Here is an 18,029-nt window from a genome sequence, read left to right on the forward strand (position 1 = left end):
CCCCCCCCCCACCCCGCCTCCCCGCATGCCGCAGGCCGGTGCTCTGTGGACCTGCGTGGGGGACATGCAGAGCTGTAGCTGAGCCATGTTGGAGCCCTGCAGAGGGCAGCGAAGGGTGTCACAGCCTCCTGCGGCTCCAGGGGGGAGGGCCAATGTGCCCAGGACAGGATATGCTGCCCCAGGTGACCGGTGCAGGGCACACCTGTTCCTGGTCCTGTCCCACCTCTGTGCTCGGGAGCCTGTATTGGAACCTGCTCCCTGGGTGCTAGGCCCCACCAAGGAGCTTTCAGGCCGGCTGGGGACAGGGGACACGCAGGGCGGGAGCATGACTTGCGCTCAGTGTGAAATGTCTCCAGGAGGCACTCTCCGATGTCACTTTGTGTTTCCAGCTGTCAACTACTTAATAGTTGAAAAACTAGAAGAACTACAGCAAGAAAAACAAAGAACACAGGTCGAATGGCCTGGAGCCCGCCCCTCCCAGACCTTGTGGAACAAGTCAGAGTGGTGATCTGGGTGGGGCCTGCCCCTCTGCCTGGGACATGCTGTGTGAGGTGTCTGCCGCTCCAGTGACCCAGTCCTGTTCCAACCGAGAGATGAACATCGGATCCAGAAAGGCCTGGCCCTTTGAGAGACATTTGCAAATACGGTTCCGTCTTGGGAACCAGTATTTCCTTATTTTTTTAACCCTTCCCTTAAAAAAATTCCCCAGCACCCCAGGGTGCGTCCCAGCTAGTGGAGGAGGCCCCTCTCACGCATTTGGGACCAGCAGTCGGAAAGGGCTCATGTTCCTGCGAGTGGTCCCACGAGTCCCTTCTCCTGCAGTGTGGATGTCGCCTGCCCCCGTGCAGCGTTCGGGTCCCCTGGGGAGGGCAAGGCGTTGAGGAGATTCCCAAGTTAAGGAATTTCAGATATGTGTGGGTCAGACAGGAACACCAGTGGGCGCCTATGGTAAAGTTTCCAGGGACTTTGCAAGCCAGTGCCTGCCACGTTGGACCCAGGAAAGGGCCCCGGCTGGAGTGTTTGTGCAGAGAGAGTGGCAGGGGCTGAGTCCAGCCTCCCTCGCCTGCCTCCCGGAGAGCAGTTGCCCGGAATCCCCGTCAGCATGTGAGGCTTCTACCCACGCGCGTCGGTGAAGCTGACTCCAGGGAGAACATCTTGATTGAGGTCAAAAGTACATGTTGCTGTAGTTGGGGTCTCTCTGGGGGGCAGGGGGGTCCACTCTCAAGGTTGTCACATTTGTCGTCACCTAGCTTTTCTTAAAGCTGCCCTTCACGCCGCTCCCAACTCCTTCCACCAAGAGCTTGCCCGCATCCTTGACCACAGTGAAGTGTGCAGCCAAACATGGCCGTCTGCGCCTCAGCCCAGCACCAGCATCTCTGTTCTGCATATTCTGCTCCCGCCTCAGTCACAGAGCCGTGACCCGGAGGGTCCAGGTGGTCCTTCCCTTCACTCGGCCGTACCCTTGCTCTGCTCTGCGAAGGCACCAACCCTTCTCACAAGCGAGTCCATGGAGCGTGGAGCCAAGCGGGCGGCAGCCTTGGGTTCTGGGCCCTCAGGGCCGGGGGACAGGTGTCGTCCCACTCCTGTGCTCAGCAGCCGGGCGCGGCCTCAGGAATGCGAGCGGGGCTGCATGGTATTCCCAGAGCCGGGCAGCCTGGTTCAGGTCAGCTCTGCGTAGACACCCGCTCGGCTGGCTGGTGTTACAAGATGAACTGTGATGGGAACAAAGACTTTCAAATATGGTGCCCCTATCTTACCTGAAGATCAAAATTATAAGCGGGAGGCCCTGGCCGGGTAGGTCAGTTGGTTAGAGCATCATCCCGATTCGCCTAAGTTGCTCGTTCCATTCCTGGTCAGGGCACATGCAAGAATCAGCCAATGAATGAATAGATAAGTGGGACAGCAGATCGATGTTTCTCTTTCTCTCTCTCTCTTCCCCCTTCCTCTCTAAAACCAATAAATAAAAACATATAAATAAAAAAATTACAAGTGGGAGTGGAGAGAAAGGAACTTCCCAATCGCTCCAGCCCCACCCAAGGGTCCTCTGACGTCCTGTAGGGTCCAGCCAGGGTGTTGCACAGGATTTCCCTGTGCACGTGCATGAGAAAGTAGGGTGCGGCGGGGCAAGCTTTGCATTTTGGAATCAGATAAATAAGGGTCAAGTCCATGTTCTTCCAACTTGTTAGGTGTGTGAACCCAGTCAGGCTGCTTCCCTGACTCTGCGTTACTCGTCTTTAAATAAAATGGTGTTACTAATACCTGCCCACAGGTTGTAGGAAGGATGAGATAAAATAATAATTGTGTGGTGACCAGTACTCCGACTGGCATGTTCCAGCACTCCACAAATGGGAGTTATTATTTTACTAATTAAAATTGAGTTCTTAGAGGACAAGAATGCCTTCAAATTATTCATAACACTAATCCCCTCCATCAGCACCTGCCCTGAACCTTTGACGGAGGTTTAATCACTGTGTGATGAGTGAGTGGCCATGTGCACTAAGCAGGGAACACCAGGCGTAACTGCGTTGCTGTATTCTCATTTTCGTTGCTACGCTCTGAAATGTTCTCTCTTGCTCCATACTTTATCACTAAGGCAAGAATATTATATTGGTTTAGATATAACATCTCATTTTCCTTTTAATCAAACATGCCCCGTTTTTTCTTACTGGAACACTTGTTTAGCAGGTTTTTTGCTAAAGAAGTTCGACTTTATTTTTAAATCAGAACATTCAATTCTCATTAACAGCTGGATAGATTAAAAAAAAGAAGAAGAAGAAGGAACTCTAAATGTGGAACTCCAAACCTACCTAGTTAGTCTTTTTTCAGAGTTTATCGCAGTAAATTTGGGCTGAGATATTTAACCACAGAGATAACCCACTAGAATATTGGGGAGTTGGCTGGAGGTAGGTTTACACCTTGTTTCTGGAAGTTCGGCTCCTCCCAGGTAGGGGCCTGGCCTCTCTCCTTTCCTTCAACCCTCAGGGCCGGCTCCTCTCTCCAAGCTGGGCCACGGGACCACCCCCCAGCCCCCATCGGTGCTGACATTCTCACCACTTAACCTCATTCTCATACAGCTTCTTTATGAGCTAGTGTTGCTTAACAGCTTATCATTGTCTCTCCAAGTCCTTGGGGAATTCCTCAAGGGCGAAGCCTATTTGGTGTGTGCGTTCAGACATCCTTGCTGCAAATGTTGGACCACTGAGCTGCCCTCCAGCAGGAACGGAAAGGCACACTGAGCAGCCACTGGAAGTTCCGGCTGAGAAATGAGTAGATCTCACCGTGTCCACGGCTCCTCTTGGTTCACAGAGGGGGAAACTGAGGCCGGTGGGTGGGAAGAAACTTTCTCAAGGTCACGACGCAAGTCAGCAGGTCCTGTACCTTCCTGTAGTCTAGTGAAGATATCGGGGTGTGGGGGAGGGGGGAAACTGTTTTCCCTCTCTTGTGGTTTCACAGTTGCAAAACACAAGCTAAAAGCCTTTTGGTTTGTTTAATTAGGTGGTGGATTTGACTTAGAATTCTAGCCCTGATTCTGACATTACCTGCAGGACCTTGGATCAGTCCCATCTCCTTCCCAAGCCTCAGTTTCCCCATCTGTACTGGAAGGGGTTGGACCAGACCCGCTTTACAACCTCTCCCGAGCTCTGTCATGCTACAGTTCTTAGCAGATTTGCGTTTGCTGACCCTTCCAGTGAATCCCAGGGGGCCCCAGGTCACCCACTTACAGGTGGTCTTGTTTCTTTCATCGCAAGGAGCCCTGCGCTGAAGTAGATTCAGCGATTTCCAGGGACATGTGACTTCTCCACAGAGAAGCGCCAGAGCCTTCTGAGCCCCTGGAACACATGAATCAAAATAGTTGTGTGATGTCATGTCATAATGGGAGTGCGCTCCGGCCAATTGGTGCCAAGGATTTGTCTGCCCAGCGTGGTTTCCTTTTACAGTCTTTTTAAAGAGACATCCGCAGACCCGCACATGACCAGCGGGCCCGTGCACCGTTTGCCTATTTCATCCTCCCTCCTTTCTTACTGTAAAGGAGGAGAAACCCTTGGGGTGTCTGAGCACACAGCTGACCTGAACTCCACAAACAAACCCACGGACCGGCGAGGCTCTGCCTGTGCTTCGGGCGGCTCCTTGCCGCTCCAGGCCAGCGGGCTCCCCCAGCTGCTGCGGCGGGAGTCCTGCGGGAGGAAGGGCTGCACCGGGGTCACCACCCTGTGCGTCCTGAGGCTGCTTCCCGGAGAGGGAGCCATCCTACGTTAGCCTCAGGGCCCCAGGGAGTTTGCGGGGACTCCCAGCTGTCTCCGAGCTCTTGGTGGCCGAGGCTGCCAGGCGCCAAACACCTGCTGGCTGATGCTGCACCTCTCCTGGCCCCCCGCCGCCTGGGGCTGAAGGTGGTTCCAAGGGTCCTGATATGGTCACCTGCCGCCATTCCTGTGGCCACAGCTCCTGATGAAGCGCTTCGGCAGTCTCAGGGGGAAGAAGAAACACAAGGAGACGAACCGCAGCACCGAGAGGCGCCAGTCGGAGCCCCATGGCCTTTTTGGTAGGACGCTGCCCTTTGCCCTTTGCCCTGTTCTCTGCTGTGCATGCGGGGGAGGGAGACCCCAGGGTGTGTGTGTGTGTGTGTGTGTGTGTGTGTGTGTGTGTGTGTGTTTGCAGGGTGCAGCCTCTCCCTGTAGCCGTGGATGTGATTGCTAGGCAGCAGTGAGAGGAGCAGATGGGTGTGTTTGGGGTGTGTTTCCGTATTGATGGCAATGCAGCTGCCACGAGCTGCCCCACAGCCTTTCTCTGCAGCCACCGGGCCTAATGAGGTTAATGATCGGTTGGACAGTCATTCATTTGGGCAAAGCCAGCGGCTTGGGGAAAAGTAAGGATGGATGGGAACTGCTGTTTTCGGCTGTTAGAAGTGATGTATGTGTGTGTAGGGGGAGGAATTCTACGGCGGCCTTCATCCCGTGGTTGAGCAGTCGGGCCCCTCAGGATCCATGTGAGAGGGACCAGCACCTGCCTGGCCTGTGTCCCTGGGGAGAGGAGCTTGCTTTGTAGGCTCCCTGGCTTCTGGGGCCTCCTCCACCTTCTCCAGGCGCAGAGGTTGGAACCAGGGAGCTGGAAGGTGGGGAAGCATCTCTGGTTGAGGGTGTCCGTGGACTGTGGGTTAGGGTGGGCTGTGCCCGTGTGGCTGGAGACAGGCAGGTGGGTTCCGAAGCATTCTTAGCTTCCTGGAGCCTGCAAGACCTGCCACTCAAATGGGATGGGGGAGCTTCCTTCTGTCAGAATAGGGGTCATCCTGCTGGTACGACACGGGTAGTTCGAGCGCCCCCTGCCAGATGGAACAGGCTCACACACCCAGTGGTGCTAAAGACGGGACAGCAAGGGGTGTGTCAAATGTCGTGTCCCTTGAGTGGAATGTGACATGTGTAATGTATGGTAGGGAGACAACTTTGGCAAAACATCTGGGCAGAACATGAAAAGTGGGATCATAAGACAAGAAAAAGGCAATTAGAAAACTTGCCTACGTCCTAGCTATGTTCATTTTATTCAGTTACTTACGGACGGTGGGCCTTGTGTGACGTTGATGACCCTGTGCAGTGTGAGAGGGGGACTCGGCAGCTCTTGAGTTCAGGGAGTTCTGAGTCTTGGGGAGGAACTGGGGAAGCTTTCTAACTGGATACAACGGTGAATTATATAGGAACACAGTCGGTGCCTCGCCCTAACCAACGGAGGAGTCACAGACACTGGGGCTGGATTCGTAGACATGGTTTAAAAAGAAGCCCTACTTTAAATAATAAAGTAATAAGCCCTTCATTGCTCTAGAATTCAGTCTGGACCTACTGTTAAACTAAAAGTCAGGTTTTGCTAATAGGGAGGGCGGGCCCATTATTAAAGGCCTCTGATGTGCTTGCCCGACGGCAGTTTCTCCCCTTGGGAGTTAAATCTGGCGGCCCCCCTGTCTGCTCCTCTTCTGAGAGCAACACTGATATTTGCATGTCGACCAAGTCTTACAAGCGCTCACATGCAAATGCCTGCGCTGACCACAGGGTCAGGGAAATCAAGGCTCCCTGCAGAACCTTCCTCTGGGATTTGGGAAGTCGCCTGAGGCCACTTGAGGTGACCGGAGCCCAGGTATTCAGGTGTGTCCTGATTTTTCTGAGCCTCCATGAGCGGAACCAGGAGCAAGGCCAGATGGCCGGTGTTGGCCCCTCTGACAGCGCCTGGCCTGGATGTGACGAGTGAGGGCCGAACAGAGACGGTGGACTGAGCGCTTTCTCCTAGCTCCCTGCCTATCCAAACCTGGCCCACCTTCCAAGACCCAGGTGAACCATCGTTGCCTCCACAACCACCCCCATCACCCGCCTGGGACTTCCTGGCTGGTCAGGGACCGGGACCACGTCCCCAAAGGAGCGTTTCACCCATCGTTCTAAACCCAACACCTGTGGCATCACAAGCTGTCCCTGCCGAATGGCTGGTTGCGGGGTGGATGGGAAAGGAGCCACTCCAAGATTACACGTGCTTCTCGAGGAAGCACTGCTTCGGGGCTTGGGGTCTTAAATTTCCTTCCACCCCTCGCTCTCCTTCCTCTAGTTACTCCTGTCACCAAGAGAACCGTACAGGAGTCTCTTCCTCCCCTAAGGAAGTTTCCACGAGGGCCGTGAGTGTGTCCGTCTTTTCTGTGTCCTCCATTTCCCCCCGGATCAAGCGCACTTAGGCGGCCGGCGTGGAATCCTTGGGCCCTTTTGCTGCTTTTGTGGCTGGTTCAGTCTCTTCCAGGAATCGTCACTGCCCCACAGCAGTGGGAGGCAGGGCCCTTCCTCAGGGGACAAGGTACACTTTGCTTCCTCGGCTGGTTTCCCTGCAGTTCCTCAGATTGAGAGACACACCTTCTTTGTTGCACAAGCACACACACACACACACACAAGCACGCACGCATGGCTGACCCCGAATCAAGGTGGGCAGGTCAGCATTTGTATTTGCCCCTGGGTGGCATTTTTGTTCAGCAGTATGCTGGAATTTTGAACACTTCACACCTTGTGATAAAACACCCTGATTCATGCCCTGGCCGGTGGGGCTCAGTTGGTTGAGCGTCGTCTTGTGCACAGAAAGGTCGCTGGTTCAATTCCCGGCCAGTGCACAGACCCAGGTTGCAGGTTCAATCCCTGGTCAGGGTGCATATGGGAGGCAACTGATCGGTATTCCTCTCTCACATCGATGTTTCTCTCCCCTCCCTTCCTCTCTCTAAAATCAGTAAAATACATATTTTAAAAAAAGTTCTGATTCAGGAAAAGCCCATCCCTTTGGGCCTCAACATTTAGCTGCACCCCTGGCTTCCGTGCACGGGCCCCTCTAGTTCTCACGCCCACAGGGTAGACAGCAGCAATTTTGACTTAGCCTTTTCTTTCAGCCTCTTTGGTCAACAGAACTGCAGAGTATGTGGTCGGCGAGCATGTGGCAATCGCAGTAAAAATAGAAAAGGGCCCTGGCCGATGTGGCTTCGTGGTTGCAGTGTCAGCCCACGGGCTGAGGGGCTGAGGGCTCGGTTCCCAGTCAAGGGCACATACTTCGGTTGCAGGTTCAATCCTGTTCGGGTGGGAGCTGGAGGTAACCAGGCGATGTGTCTCATCCACATCGATATTTCTCTCTTTCTTCCACTCTCTCAACATCAATGGAGAAAAAGTATCCTCACTCCTTGGGTGAGTGAGGATTTTAAAAAAAAGGACAAGGAAGATTTGGAGGGAATTATGCTAATCAGAAAAAAGAAAGGAAATGACTGTAGCAGCTTTTCTGCCCTCTGCAATTAGAGGGGAGCTGCTCTGAGGGGGCACTGGAGGCAGGACGCGCCAGGTGCTTCGGGGGCTGACACCCGTCCCCATGCCGCTGGAGTCCGCAGACACCCAGACCAAAACCGATGGCGAGTCCTGGCATGAGGCCGCGCCTCCCTTCCCGTCTGCCCTCCACGGGATGAACAGACAACCGGTTCTGGAGCAACACTCCAGAGGTCCTCGTGCCCAGGCGCACTCGTCCCCCAACACTGCCTTCCCAGGCGCCAGTCTGGTTTGGGCGTCAGGGCACTTGGCCTCACGCAGCAGGCAGAGCTGTAGAGTGAAGGCTGCTGTCCATTCTGTCCCCCCTCGGCTTCCCACCCGGCCCCTCCAGGTCTCCCCACCTGCCTGCCTGGCTCCTGGAGTCCCGAGTGGGGTTGCCTCGAAAGATCCCAAAATGTATTCATTCAAATCTATGTGTTTAGCTTTTTATAATGGACATTCGCAAGCAGATGGAGAAGTAGAGAGACTGGTGTGCAGGTGCCCACCTTTAGGTTCAACAGTAGCCAACGCTCTACCAATCCCACCATCGTCCGAGTGTCTGCTCTGTGCCAGCCCCGGGGACACCGCGGAGCAGGACACCAGCCCACCCTCCCGGGGCACACACCTTCTTAAATTGGGGTAAACATACAGGACAAGACTTACTATCTTGGCTGTTTATAAGTGTACAGTTCAGGAGCACTGAGTGCGTTTACACCTGCTGGGCAGCCATCGCCACCATCCATCCCCAGAACTTCCCATCATCCCCAACTGAAAGCTGCCCCCACTCCACAGCAACTCCCTTCTCTCCACCCCCAGCCCCTGGCACTCCTTCCACCTCCTGCCTCCATGAACTGGCGCCTCGAGGTGCCCTGTATGAGTGGAGTCAGTGTTTGTCCTCAGGATCTGGTTTGTTCCACAGATGGTCGTCTGCGATGCCAGGTGGGGGCGAGCGCTGTGGACGAGTCGGCGGGCTGGGCGGGGCTCCCCTGCTGACCTTGCATGACAGGAGGGAGTGGGCCCTGTGGGCACCTGGGGTCGGTCCTTCCAGGCCTCAGGGGGAGACCACGGTGTGTTCCAGTCACAGGCGAGGCCAGTGTGGCCGGACAGCAGGAAGCAGAGCGGAGCGCCAGGTCAGGGCCCAGGTGGGACGGCGGCCTGGAAGCCCAGTTATTCTCCACGGGGGGGTAAGGAAGGAGGGCTGGGCTCGTACCTGCGGCAGAGGAGCCGGGGGTCCCGGGAAGAGCACTGCTGGGCTCTGAGGGCCCTGGGACAGTGAGGGCGGTGCTGGGACAGGAGCCGGCCCCAGTCCCTCCACAGGTCCGGACCCCTGATCTCTCTGCCGAGTTCCTGTCATACAGGGAACCCTGGAGGTGCTGCGTCTCCTTGGCAAGGCTGGGGCTGGGGTTGGGGCAGATGCTATAACAGTCATGGTGGGTGTTTGGGATCAGAGGGGCGCATTCCCGAGTGCCCCAAGGAGAACACAGGATTTAGGGACCCTGAGCTCGGCTAGAAGTCACACGAGGCCCTTAGGTTTCCCTGAGCCCCATCTGCACCCCCCCCTGAGCCCCGTCTGCCCCCCCCCCGAGCCCCGCCTGCCCCCCCCAGCCCCGTCTGCCCCCCCCCGAGTCCCGTCTGCCCCCCCGAGCCCCGTCTGCCCCCCGAGCCCCGTCTGCCCCCCCCAGCCCCATCTGCCCCCTGAGCCCTGTTGGAAGAGCTCATAGGCCCACTGCACTGTTTCTCTATGGAGCCGGTAGCAAACACTGCTTGGCGGCCCCTGGACAAGGGCCCCTCGCAGGTGGCAGGTGGGAGAAGGAAAGCCTACTCTTGCACGAATTTCGTGCATCAGGCCTCTAGTATATATAGAAGAGCAAGGCGCATTCTATCCTTAAGCAATAATTTGGTTTTTTAATGTATTTATTTATCAATGTATTTATTTATTTATTTATTTGCTTGTTTATTTTGTTAATTCTCACCTGAGGATATTTTTTCCTTTGATTTTTAGCGAGAGTGGAAGGAAGGGAGGGATGGGGGAGAGAGAGAGAGACATCAATATGAGAGAGACACATCGATTGGTTGCCTCCTGCCCAAACCCAGGTATGTGCCCTTGATGGGGAATTGAACCCAAGACCCTCTGGTGCGTGGATTGACACTCTACCACTGAGCACACTGGCCAGGGCAATAATTTGTTTTAATGATTAAGAAGAAAATAATATGCAAAGTCCAGTATTCTCTGGAATGAATCAACATGGATGTTCCCTGAGGTCCAGGTTGGCTTCTTGTACCACTGTGGCCCGTGGCCCAGCCTTGGCCCTGGCACAGTAGGCTGCACGGGTATCCATGACAGTGGTAGTGATCCAGGGTATAGGTCCCCGGGGGGAGCATGTCCCCTCCTGCGCAGGCCCCGGTCAGACCTGTGGCCGGCCTACAGAATCCAGCATGGGTGGTGGCAGCTCTTCCCCACCCCTCCTGCCACTTGCTGTGGCAGCCCCATTGCTCTGAGCCTGGCATCTCCTGTGTCACCCGGCGCCTGCCCAGTGTGGGCCCCACGTCACCAGCTCTGATAGATATGAGCTGTGGGAGGCAGTGCAGCAGCCGGCCAGGACCGGGAGAGAGTCGTCGGGGAGCAGAGGAAGGCCAGTGCGAGGAGGGAGGGGACCCGGAGCTCTGGCCTGGTGGATGGGACATCACTGTTAGCCATTGATGATGTCTCATGTGGTGGCTTCTGTAGTGTTTTACATGCGATAACTCTGTTGAGGCAGGTAGAGCAGGTGGTGGAGGTGGTGGAGGGGGAACTGAGGCCCAGAGAGGCCAGGAGACCTGTCAGCCCCATGTGGCCCTGCGATGGAGAGCTGAGTGCCAGCGCCTGTCCAGCGGCACGTGAGGTGGGCCACGCTCACCCCCTTCCTGCAGTGACGTAAAAAGCATCATTTCTCTGTCCCATTCATCCCATTCGTCCCATTCGTCCCCAACCCTCTGGCTGCCACCCTGGCTGGCCATGAGTCAGAGGAGATACTGAGTCAGAAGTCCCTCTGTCCTCTGCTCCTCATTCCTGGTGGCTCAGCCTGGTCACAGAGCAGCCCAAGCTGGCCGATCGGACAACAGAAGTGCTGTAGCCCGGAGGTCACCCCGACAGCTGTGGCCATGGCTGAGAGAAGCCCCGATGGCACCACAGAAAGATGAGAGTCACTGTCTTCAGGCTGAACCAGCTCCCACCCCCCAGGTACACGTAAGCCACAGGGGGTGACCCCTCACCTTCCACAGCCCCTCCAGGGTCCCCCTTCTCCAGTCTCTGCTCCACCAGCCTCCCTTCTCGGGATCACCCACAGCAGGGGTCCCCTCGCTGGCAGCGGGTCTCTCTGAGTCCACACGCCTGGGTGATTCTACCTCGGAACTGACAGCAGCCATGTGGGGCTTGGGCCACTCCTCCTGGGAGGTCCCCACCCACGAACAGACTACTTTGAACTCTCCCAGCACCAGATGCCTTTGAAGCGGGCTTAACAATGCAGTACTAACGTCCAAACCCCTGTTCGTGTGTGTTTTACTACGTGGACGCACACAGAAACAGTACAAGCCAGAGGTGCATGTGCACTCCATGCTCACGTAACGGCCACGCAGAGAGGAAACGGTCTCCTCCGCACTCCCTTCCAGGAACTTCCCCCAAGGCTACTTGATCTGGTCTTGAACTTCATAGGCTGGGTCCAGACAAGATTTATTTTTTTGTCTGGCTTCTTTCACATGAGCTTTGGGAGATGCGACGAGGCCGCGGTTGTGGCTGAAGTCCATTCACTTGGTTGCTGGGTAACAAAGCTCCTCATCGGCAAGGACCACAGTTCCATCCCCCTCCTGGGCCCAGGCGGTTTCCAGGCCTGGGCTCCCACAGCTGCTGGGAATATTCCTGTGCATTAACTCATTTCTGTTGGACACGTGCGAGGCCTGCTGGCTGTCGGGGAACGTGTGTGCCGCCTGGGTAGATATTTCAGCGTTAGTGTGTGTACGCACGCGCACGTGTCGGCCTCGTGGGCTAGTCCGTAATCAGGTGCCACGTTTCCATTTCCCGGGCTTCCTAGCCTCATGCTTACACTGCACAGCCAACCGCCTCCACCCAGTACCCAGCGCTAAGCAGATGCAGGTGCTTTTCCTCATCTGGTAGCTGAGGTGTTAGCATCAACCCCCCGGGTTCCTCTCAATGGCAGAGCCCAGCGCCCACAGCCTGCTAATTGCACACCCCGTGGACAGCAGACAGGGACTGTGGGTCGGGGCGGAGCTCCCATTTCTGAGGCGGCATTCTTCCAGGGCTCAGCTTTTGGGATTTATTTATGACTGGGAACTGTAGCAGGACCTGGTTTGTAACCACCAGCTGTCGCTATAGCAACTCCTGGCTTACACAGCCTCTCGCTAAAAATAGATCACCTTCATCCCCAGGATAGAAAAATCTAAGGAAATCAAAATGGGGAGGGCTGGGTCCACCCAGCTGCAAGACCCCAGGCGGATTTCGAGGTTTAGCGACATAGCTGCTCGGGGCCTTTTGAACCAGCTGGCTCCCCAAAAAGCAGACAGGGCCGGGGGTGGGGGTGGGGTGGGGGTGTGTGGCAAACCGGGCCGCAGGGACCCTGAAGTTACCCATCGCTTTAAACCTCGGCTGTCTTCTCCTTTATAGTCTGAACCACAAAATATAATAATTATAAACAATCATATTGTGTTTGGACTTTATTCAGTTTCTTAATCTTTCACCTTAATTTTTCTACGAGATTGTAAATGGTTTCAAGGTCAAGGATAATTTGGGTGGTATGAGAACTCAAAATCCTGGCGTATGAAAAGGAGTTGAAAGAACTGGAGATGCTGGCTTGGACAGCAGCGAGCTAATATTTGACGGGCTGCCCTGCCGAAGCAAAAGAGAAGTTGTTCCCCCTGTGAAAAAATATGTATTTATTATTTTTTTAATCCTCACCATTGATTTTTAGAGAGAGTGGAAGGGAGGGGGAGGGGGAGAGAGAAGCATCTATGTGAGAGAAACACATCGGTTATTTGCAATTGGTTGCCTCCCGCTCAAGCTCTGACCAGGGCGGGGGATTGAACCTGTAACCGAGGTACATGCCCTTGACCAGGAATCAAACCTGGGACCCTTTGGTCAGAAGGCCGACGGTCTAACCACTGAACAAACTAGCCAGGGCTATATGTACTTATATTTAACACATTTCACTGCGTTTTTAAAATCATAAAGTAAAATAACCCTTTTAAATGTTTGAAAGCTGCAAGATGTCCCCTAGATCCACGATTCACAACACCCTGATGTCTTTGTGAGCCTCTAACGCGCGCACAGAGCTCTGGGGGTAACTGCTTTGGGAAGGGGGTTCCTGCAAGGACAGGGCCACTGTGTCAGCTGAGCAGTGGTGGTGGTCCTCCAAAGGTGGCTGCGAGGACTCAGTGTGGCACCCAGAGCACCAGCCTTGCACACAGTAGGCCCTCAGCAGCATGCTATCACAGCTGAGGGTGAGTTTTTGAGCATCAGGTGGGAGGTTTACTGAGCTCTCTCTCTGAGGTCCTGGCTCTGAGATTCAGGCCGGAATAGAACACAGATGTGGTGAGAATGAGAAAGAAGCGTGACACGTTGGATGGCGGAGCCCGTGGCGCAGTAAGTAGCCATCTGCACACAGGCCAGGGCAGGCGGGGGCCCTGGGGTCCTTGGATTCGGACCTTTCTCGGGAGCCCCGCTCTGCCTCACTGGAGCCCTCCCTGCCCATGAGTCACACACGGCAATGTTAGAGATAAGCCCACTCCTTCTTGTTGCATCGTTTAATTCTGGTAAAATATGCATAACATTATATGTACCGTTTCCACCCTAAGGGTTCAGTTCTGTGGCGTTGAGCACATTCACATTGTTGTGCAACCATCATTATGTCCATCTCCCCATGAAACTGTCCCCATTAAACGCTAACTCCTCACCCCGGCTCTCAGCCCCGACACCCACCACTCCACTTCTGTCTCCACGAATTGGACGAGTCTGGTACCTCACGGGAGAGGAATGATACAGTGTTTGTCTTTTTGTGTCCGCCGTCTTGCACTTAGCATGCTGTCCTAGGCTCCTTCTTGTTGTGGCGTGTGTCAGAATCCCCTTCCTTCCTGAGGCGGAATCATGCCCACTGTGTGTAGATACCCCTTTTGCTCACCCATTCATCTGTCGTGGACGGGTCCATCCTGTCCTCCCACCAAGACAGATCACAGGCCCTTCAGGCAGGTTGGACCCTCATTCCTATTGGCCCAGGACCTCCCACATGGCACCCCCTCGTACGCGGCCATATGAATGGCCCCACTGCTCCCAAGGCGATGCTCACAGGGGAGAGGGTCTCATGACACCCATTGCTGTGCTAACAAGAAGGTGCTGGGAGCCGGAGGCCCCTCCACACCCATTGCCGGCGCCTCAGGTCGGTGGGGTGAGGTCACAGCCACCTGCAGTGTGACCCGAGGGCAACAGAGAGCACCCATGTCCCCACAGTGCGACTTTCTAAAGGGACATGCTTGGGTGCTTTGGGTCCTGACAGCATCCTCTGCTACGCTGTCCCTCCAAGAGGCCTCTGTGCAAGCACTTCACAGTCAAGCTTGAATTAGCCTTCACACAGAGGTGCTGGGAGACCTTGACCTTGGGTGGGGAGGTATATGAGGTTGGAGCACTAGCCATGGCCTGGGGAGGTGGCCGGGTTGGGGGGTGCACAGAGTCCTTAGAAAATCTCGTCGAGAGGGCCCTAGAAGCCGGGGAGGGAGCGTGGGACTTGGATGCGTGCCTAGCATTTGTCACAGGTGAGGGAGGTCCACCCCTGCTTCTGAGAGTCCCCTCCTTTCTTGGGTGCGACGCCTGGGGGAGGGGTAGAGCTGCCTCGCCGAGGAGGTGCTCACTCCCGGGCCTGCCAAGAGGACTAAGAAGGGCTCTGGGGACCAGAAGGGCCTGACGTTTGTTTGGTTTGTTTGGCTAAAACATGTACTCAAAGGTGGCCTTCACTAGATGGAGCAGAGGAAGGTGTCCAAGAGCTGAGGGAGGTTGGAACCTGAGCACAGATCACCACGTGCTGGTAAGACCTGCTCACCCGCCCCCAGCCGGGAGGGTGCAGAGGACACACTTCTCACAGAGACCGCGACAAGGGATGTGTCAGGGAAGCCCCAGCATCCTTGGAGCTCTGGGTCACTCCTCTCTGTCGGGCAGAAAGGACGTGACACTGCTGGCGTTGAGCTGAAACCCTGAATGCGACGGGCATCATCGGATCCCAGTGGCAGGGGCCACGGGCGTGCTAACTGCGAGGGATGCAGTCAGCCCGGTGGTGCGAGTTGTCGGGCCTGTGGCCTTGGCTGCCTGACCGTGGTGGTCCTAGAGGTGAACTCAGTTCTCCCTTGATCTGAGCATGCAGAGCAGCTCCAGGTCAGCTGAGCCAAAGCCTAACTCAGACCATAAACAGAGGCATGACTCCTCGATGCCCGGACTCGAGCCGTTCACAGACCCAGAGCCCCAAGTAAAGGGGAGGCCGGTCTCTGGAGGAAGGGCCCTGTTCTCCCAAAATACTTCCTGTTGGTCTTGCCAGCGTGACTGCATCAGGGGAAAGGTAATAATTAGACTCTTCCCAGATCACTGACACTAGTCCCAGGAGGCTGAGAACATGGCTGGCATCCACCTTCCCGGCTGGAGCTTATGGAGGAACAGCTGGCGAGTTCGGTGTGGAATTCCTCAGTTTCCACTGAGGCAAAAGCCTTTCCTGGCTGCAGACCTCAGTTTCCCTCTTTCTGGGGGCAGAGACCTCAGGGAGTAGTGGAGGGAGGGGCAGGGTGGGACTGATAGATAGGGAGCCAGTTAGAAGATCCCAAGGCCTTGGGGGTGAGGAATGTCCCTGAGTGAGGACCTGGGGCTGCGTCTGTCTAACCGGGGGTGGTGTGTGTTAGTGGCACATCCATGATAAGCAAGTGGCAGTGACGGGCCACCCAGGAGCCGGGCTGGTGTTGAGCTGTGGGCTGACGAGGCAGAGACGCTCTCAGGTCCCTGGTGGAGCCCGGGCGTCAGGCTGCATCTCCACTTCTCCCACCGGGACCTTGCTGGTTTCAGGAGCACAGAGCCGTCCCGCCTGCTGCCCCTGCCTGGTAACGACCAGCTTTTCTTTATCAAAGCAAAGCCTCTTTCCAGGGGAGAGATAAGCCCGGGAAGAGCCACTGCGGAGGGAGAAGGGACAAGTGACTGAGAGCAGATCCCTTTCCTGGGGCAGGTTTTGGTGCCAAGGGGAGGAGAGGGACCCAAGGGCAATGTGTCCTTGTGTCAGGAGGGAAAGATTGGTGGGGCGGGGCGGGCAGAGGGTGAAGGAGGAGTTTTCAAACACCCCGACACCCTTCACAGCTTCGCCCAGCGCTGGGCACTGGGCCCCACAAGCTGCAGTTAGGGAGTAAGTAGCATTTTGCTTTGCTCAAAGAGGTTCATGCACAAGACAGTCCTGGGACCCTTCACCAAGATTCTCCATCTTTCTGCTCCACCCACAAGGGGTTTTATCTTAGAGCAGAAGGAGCTACAAGGTGAAATACCACTGAGTGTGTTTTACACATGAGGCATCTGGGGCTCAGATTACGTGATTTACACAACACCCCATCACTGACCATGCTGGAAGTTCACAGACCAGTTCTAATCCTGGAATAATGTTGTTTTGCTTAAATACATATGCAATTGAATAGGTAACTCATGTGCCTGTTAGAACATTCAAAATGTACTAATTTGTACATTTAGACGTTCTCCCTCCCTGGACCCTGGCCTCCTGTTTTTCGGCAGTACTTATCTCACATCCTTTCAAGTGTAGTCTATGCATTTCCAAGCTTTCTGTGTACAAAGGGTAGCATTTCATGCATACTGTTCTACCACTTGCCTTTAGCCTCTTAACCGCTTATGCTGACAGTCATTCTTTTTCATGGCTGCCTAGTTCTCCATTCTATAGAGAGCCTGGAAGTACTGAACCAGTCCTCTATTGATGGAGCCATTCTCAGTTCTTTGCTATGAAAAAATGCTGCAATGCCCTAGCTGGTTTGACTCAGTGAATAGAGCATTGGCCTATGGACCAAATGGTCCCGGGTTTGATTCCTGTCAAGGGCACGTACCTCGGTTACAAGCTCCTCCCTGGCCCGAGCCCTGGTTGGGGTGCATGTGGAAGACAACCAATCGATAGTTTCTCTCACATTGATATTTCTCTCTGTCTTTTCCTCTCTCTTCCACTCTCTCTAAAAACCAATGGAAAAATATCCTTGGGTGAGAATTTTTGTTTTGTTTTGTTTTGTTTTTTTGTTTTGTTTTTTTGTTTTTTTTTTAAATAAATCTTTATTGTTCAGATTATTACAGGTGTTCCTCTTTTTTTCCCCCATAGCTTCCCTCCACCTGATTCCCCACCCCACCCCATGCCCTTACCGCCCCCCCGCCACTGTCTTCATCCATAGGTGTAAGCTTTTTGTCCAATCTCTTCCCACACCCCTCACACCCCTCCCCCCTGAGAATTGTCAGTCCACTCCCTTTCTATGTCCCTGATTCTATTATATTCACCAGTCCATTCTGTTCTTCAGATTTTTTATTCACTTGATTTTTAGATTCACTTGTTGGTAGGTATGTATTTGATGTCATTTTGTTGTTCATAATTTTTATCTTTACCTTTTTCTTCTTCTTCCTCTTCTTAAAGAACACCCTTCAGCATTTCATGTAATCCTGGTTTGGTGGTGATGAACTCCTTTAGCTTTTTCTTGTCTGTGAAGCTCTTTATCTGACCTTCAACTCTGAATGATAGCTTTGCTGGGTAGAGTAATCTTGGTTGTAGGTTCTTGCTGTTCATCACTTTGAATATTTCTTGCCACTCCCTTCTGGCCTGCATAGTTTCTGCCGAGAAATCAGCTGACAGTCGTATGGGTGCTCCCTTGTAGGTAACTAACCATTTTTCTCTTGCTGCTTTCAAGATTCTCTCTTTGTCTTTTGCCCTTGGCATTTTAATTATGATGTGTCTTGGTGTGGTCCTCTTTGGATTCCTCTTGTATGGGGTTCTGTGTGCTTCCTGAACTTGCAAGTCTATTTCTTTCACCAGGTAGGAAAAGTTTTGTGTCATTATTTCTTCTAATAGGTTTTCAATATTTTGCTCTCTCTCTTCTTCTGGCACCCCAAAAATTCTGATGTTGGTACGCTTAAAGTTGTCCCAGAGGCTCCTTACACTATCTTCATATTTTTGGATTCTTTTTTCT

At 54.3% G+C, this 18,029-nt stretch overlaps 1 protein-coding gene across 4 annotated transcripts in view; it reads left to right on the forward strand.

Moving 5' to 3' along the window:
- The window catches only part of PRKAG2 (protein kinase AMP-activated non-catalytic subunit gamma 2), a 240,043-nt gene that overhangs the window by 93,816 nt on the left and 128,198 nt on the right, over positions 1-18,029 (forward strand). Inside the window, exon 1 of one of the 4 annotated variants that reach the window (XM_080665945.1) lies at positions 3,946-4,540. The exons of 2 other annotated variants lie outside the window; for them this stretch is intronic. In XM_080665945.1, coding sequence (XP_080522071.1) covers positions 4,447-4,540 — 94 coding nt within the window. In that variant the 5' untranslated portion in view covers positions 3,946-4,446. Of the gene's footprint in view, positions 1-3,945; positions 4,541-18,029 lie in introns of those variants that run through there. One more of the 4 variants, XM_080665944.1, reaches the window with a different exon arrangement.

This window comes from Plecotus auritus (genome assembly GCF_963455305.1).
Source record: "Plecotus auritus genome assembly, chromosome: 4".
NCBI classification, from domain to species: Eukaryota; Metazoa; Chordata; class Mammalia; order Chiroptera; family Vespertilionidae; genus Plecotus; species Plecotus auritus.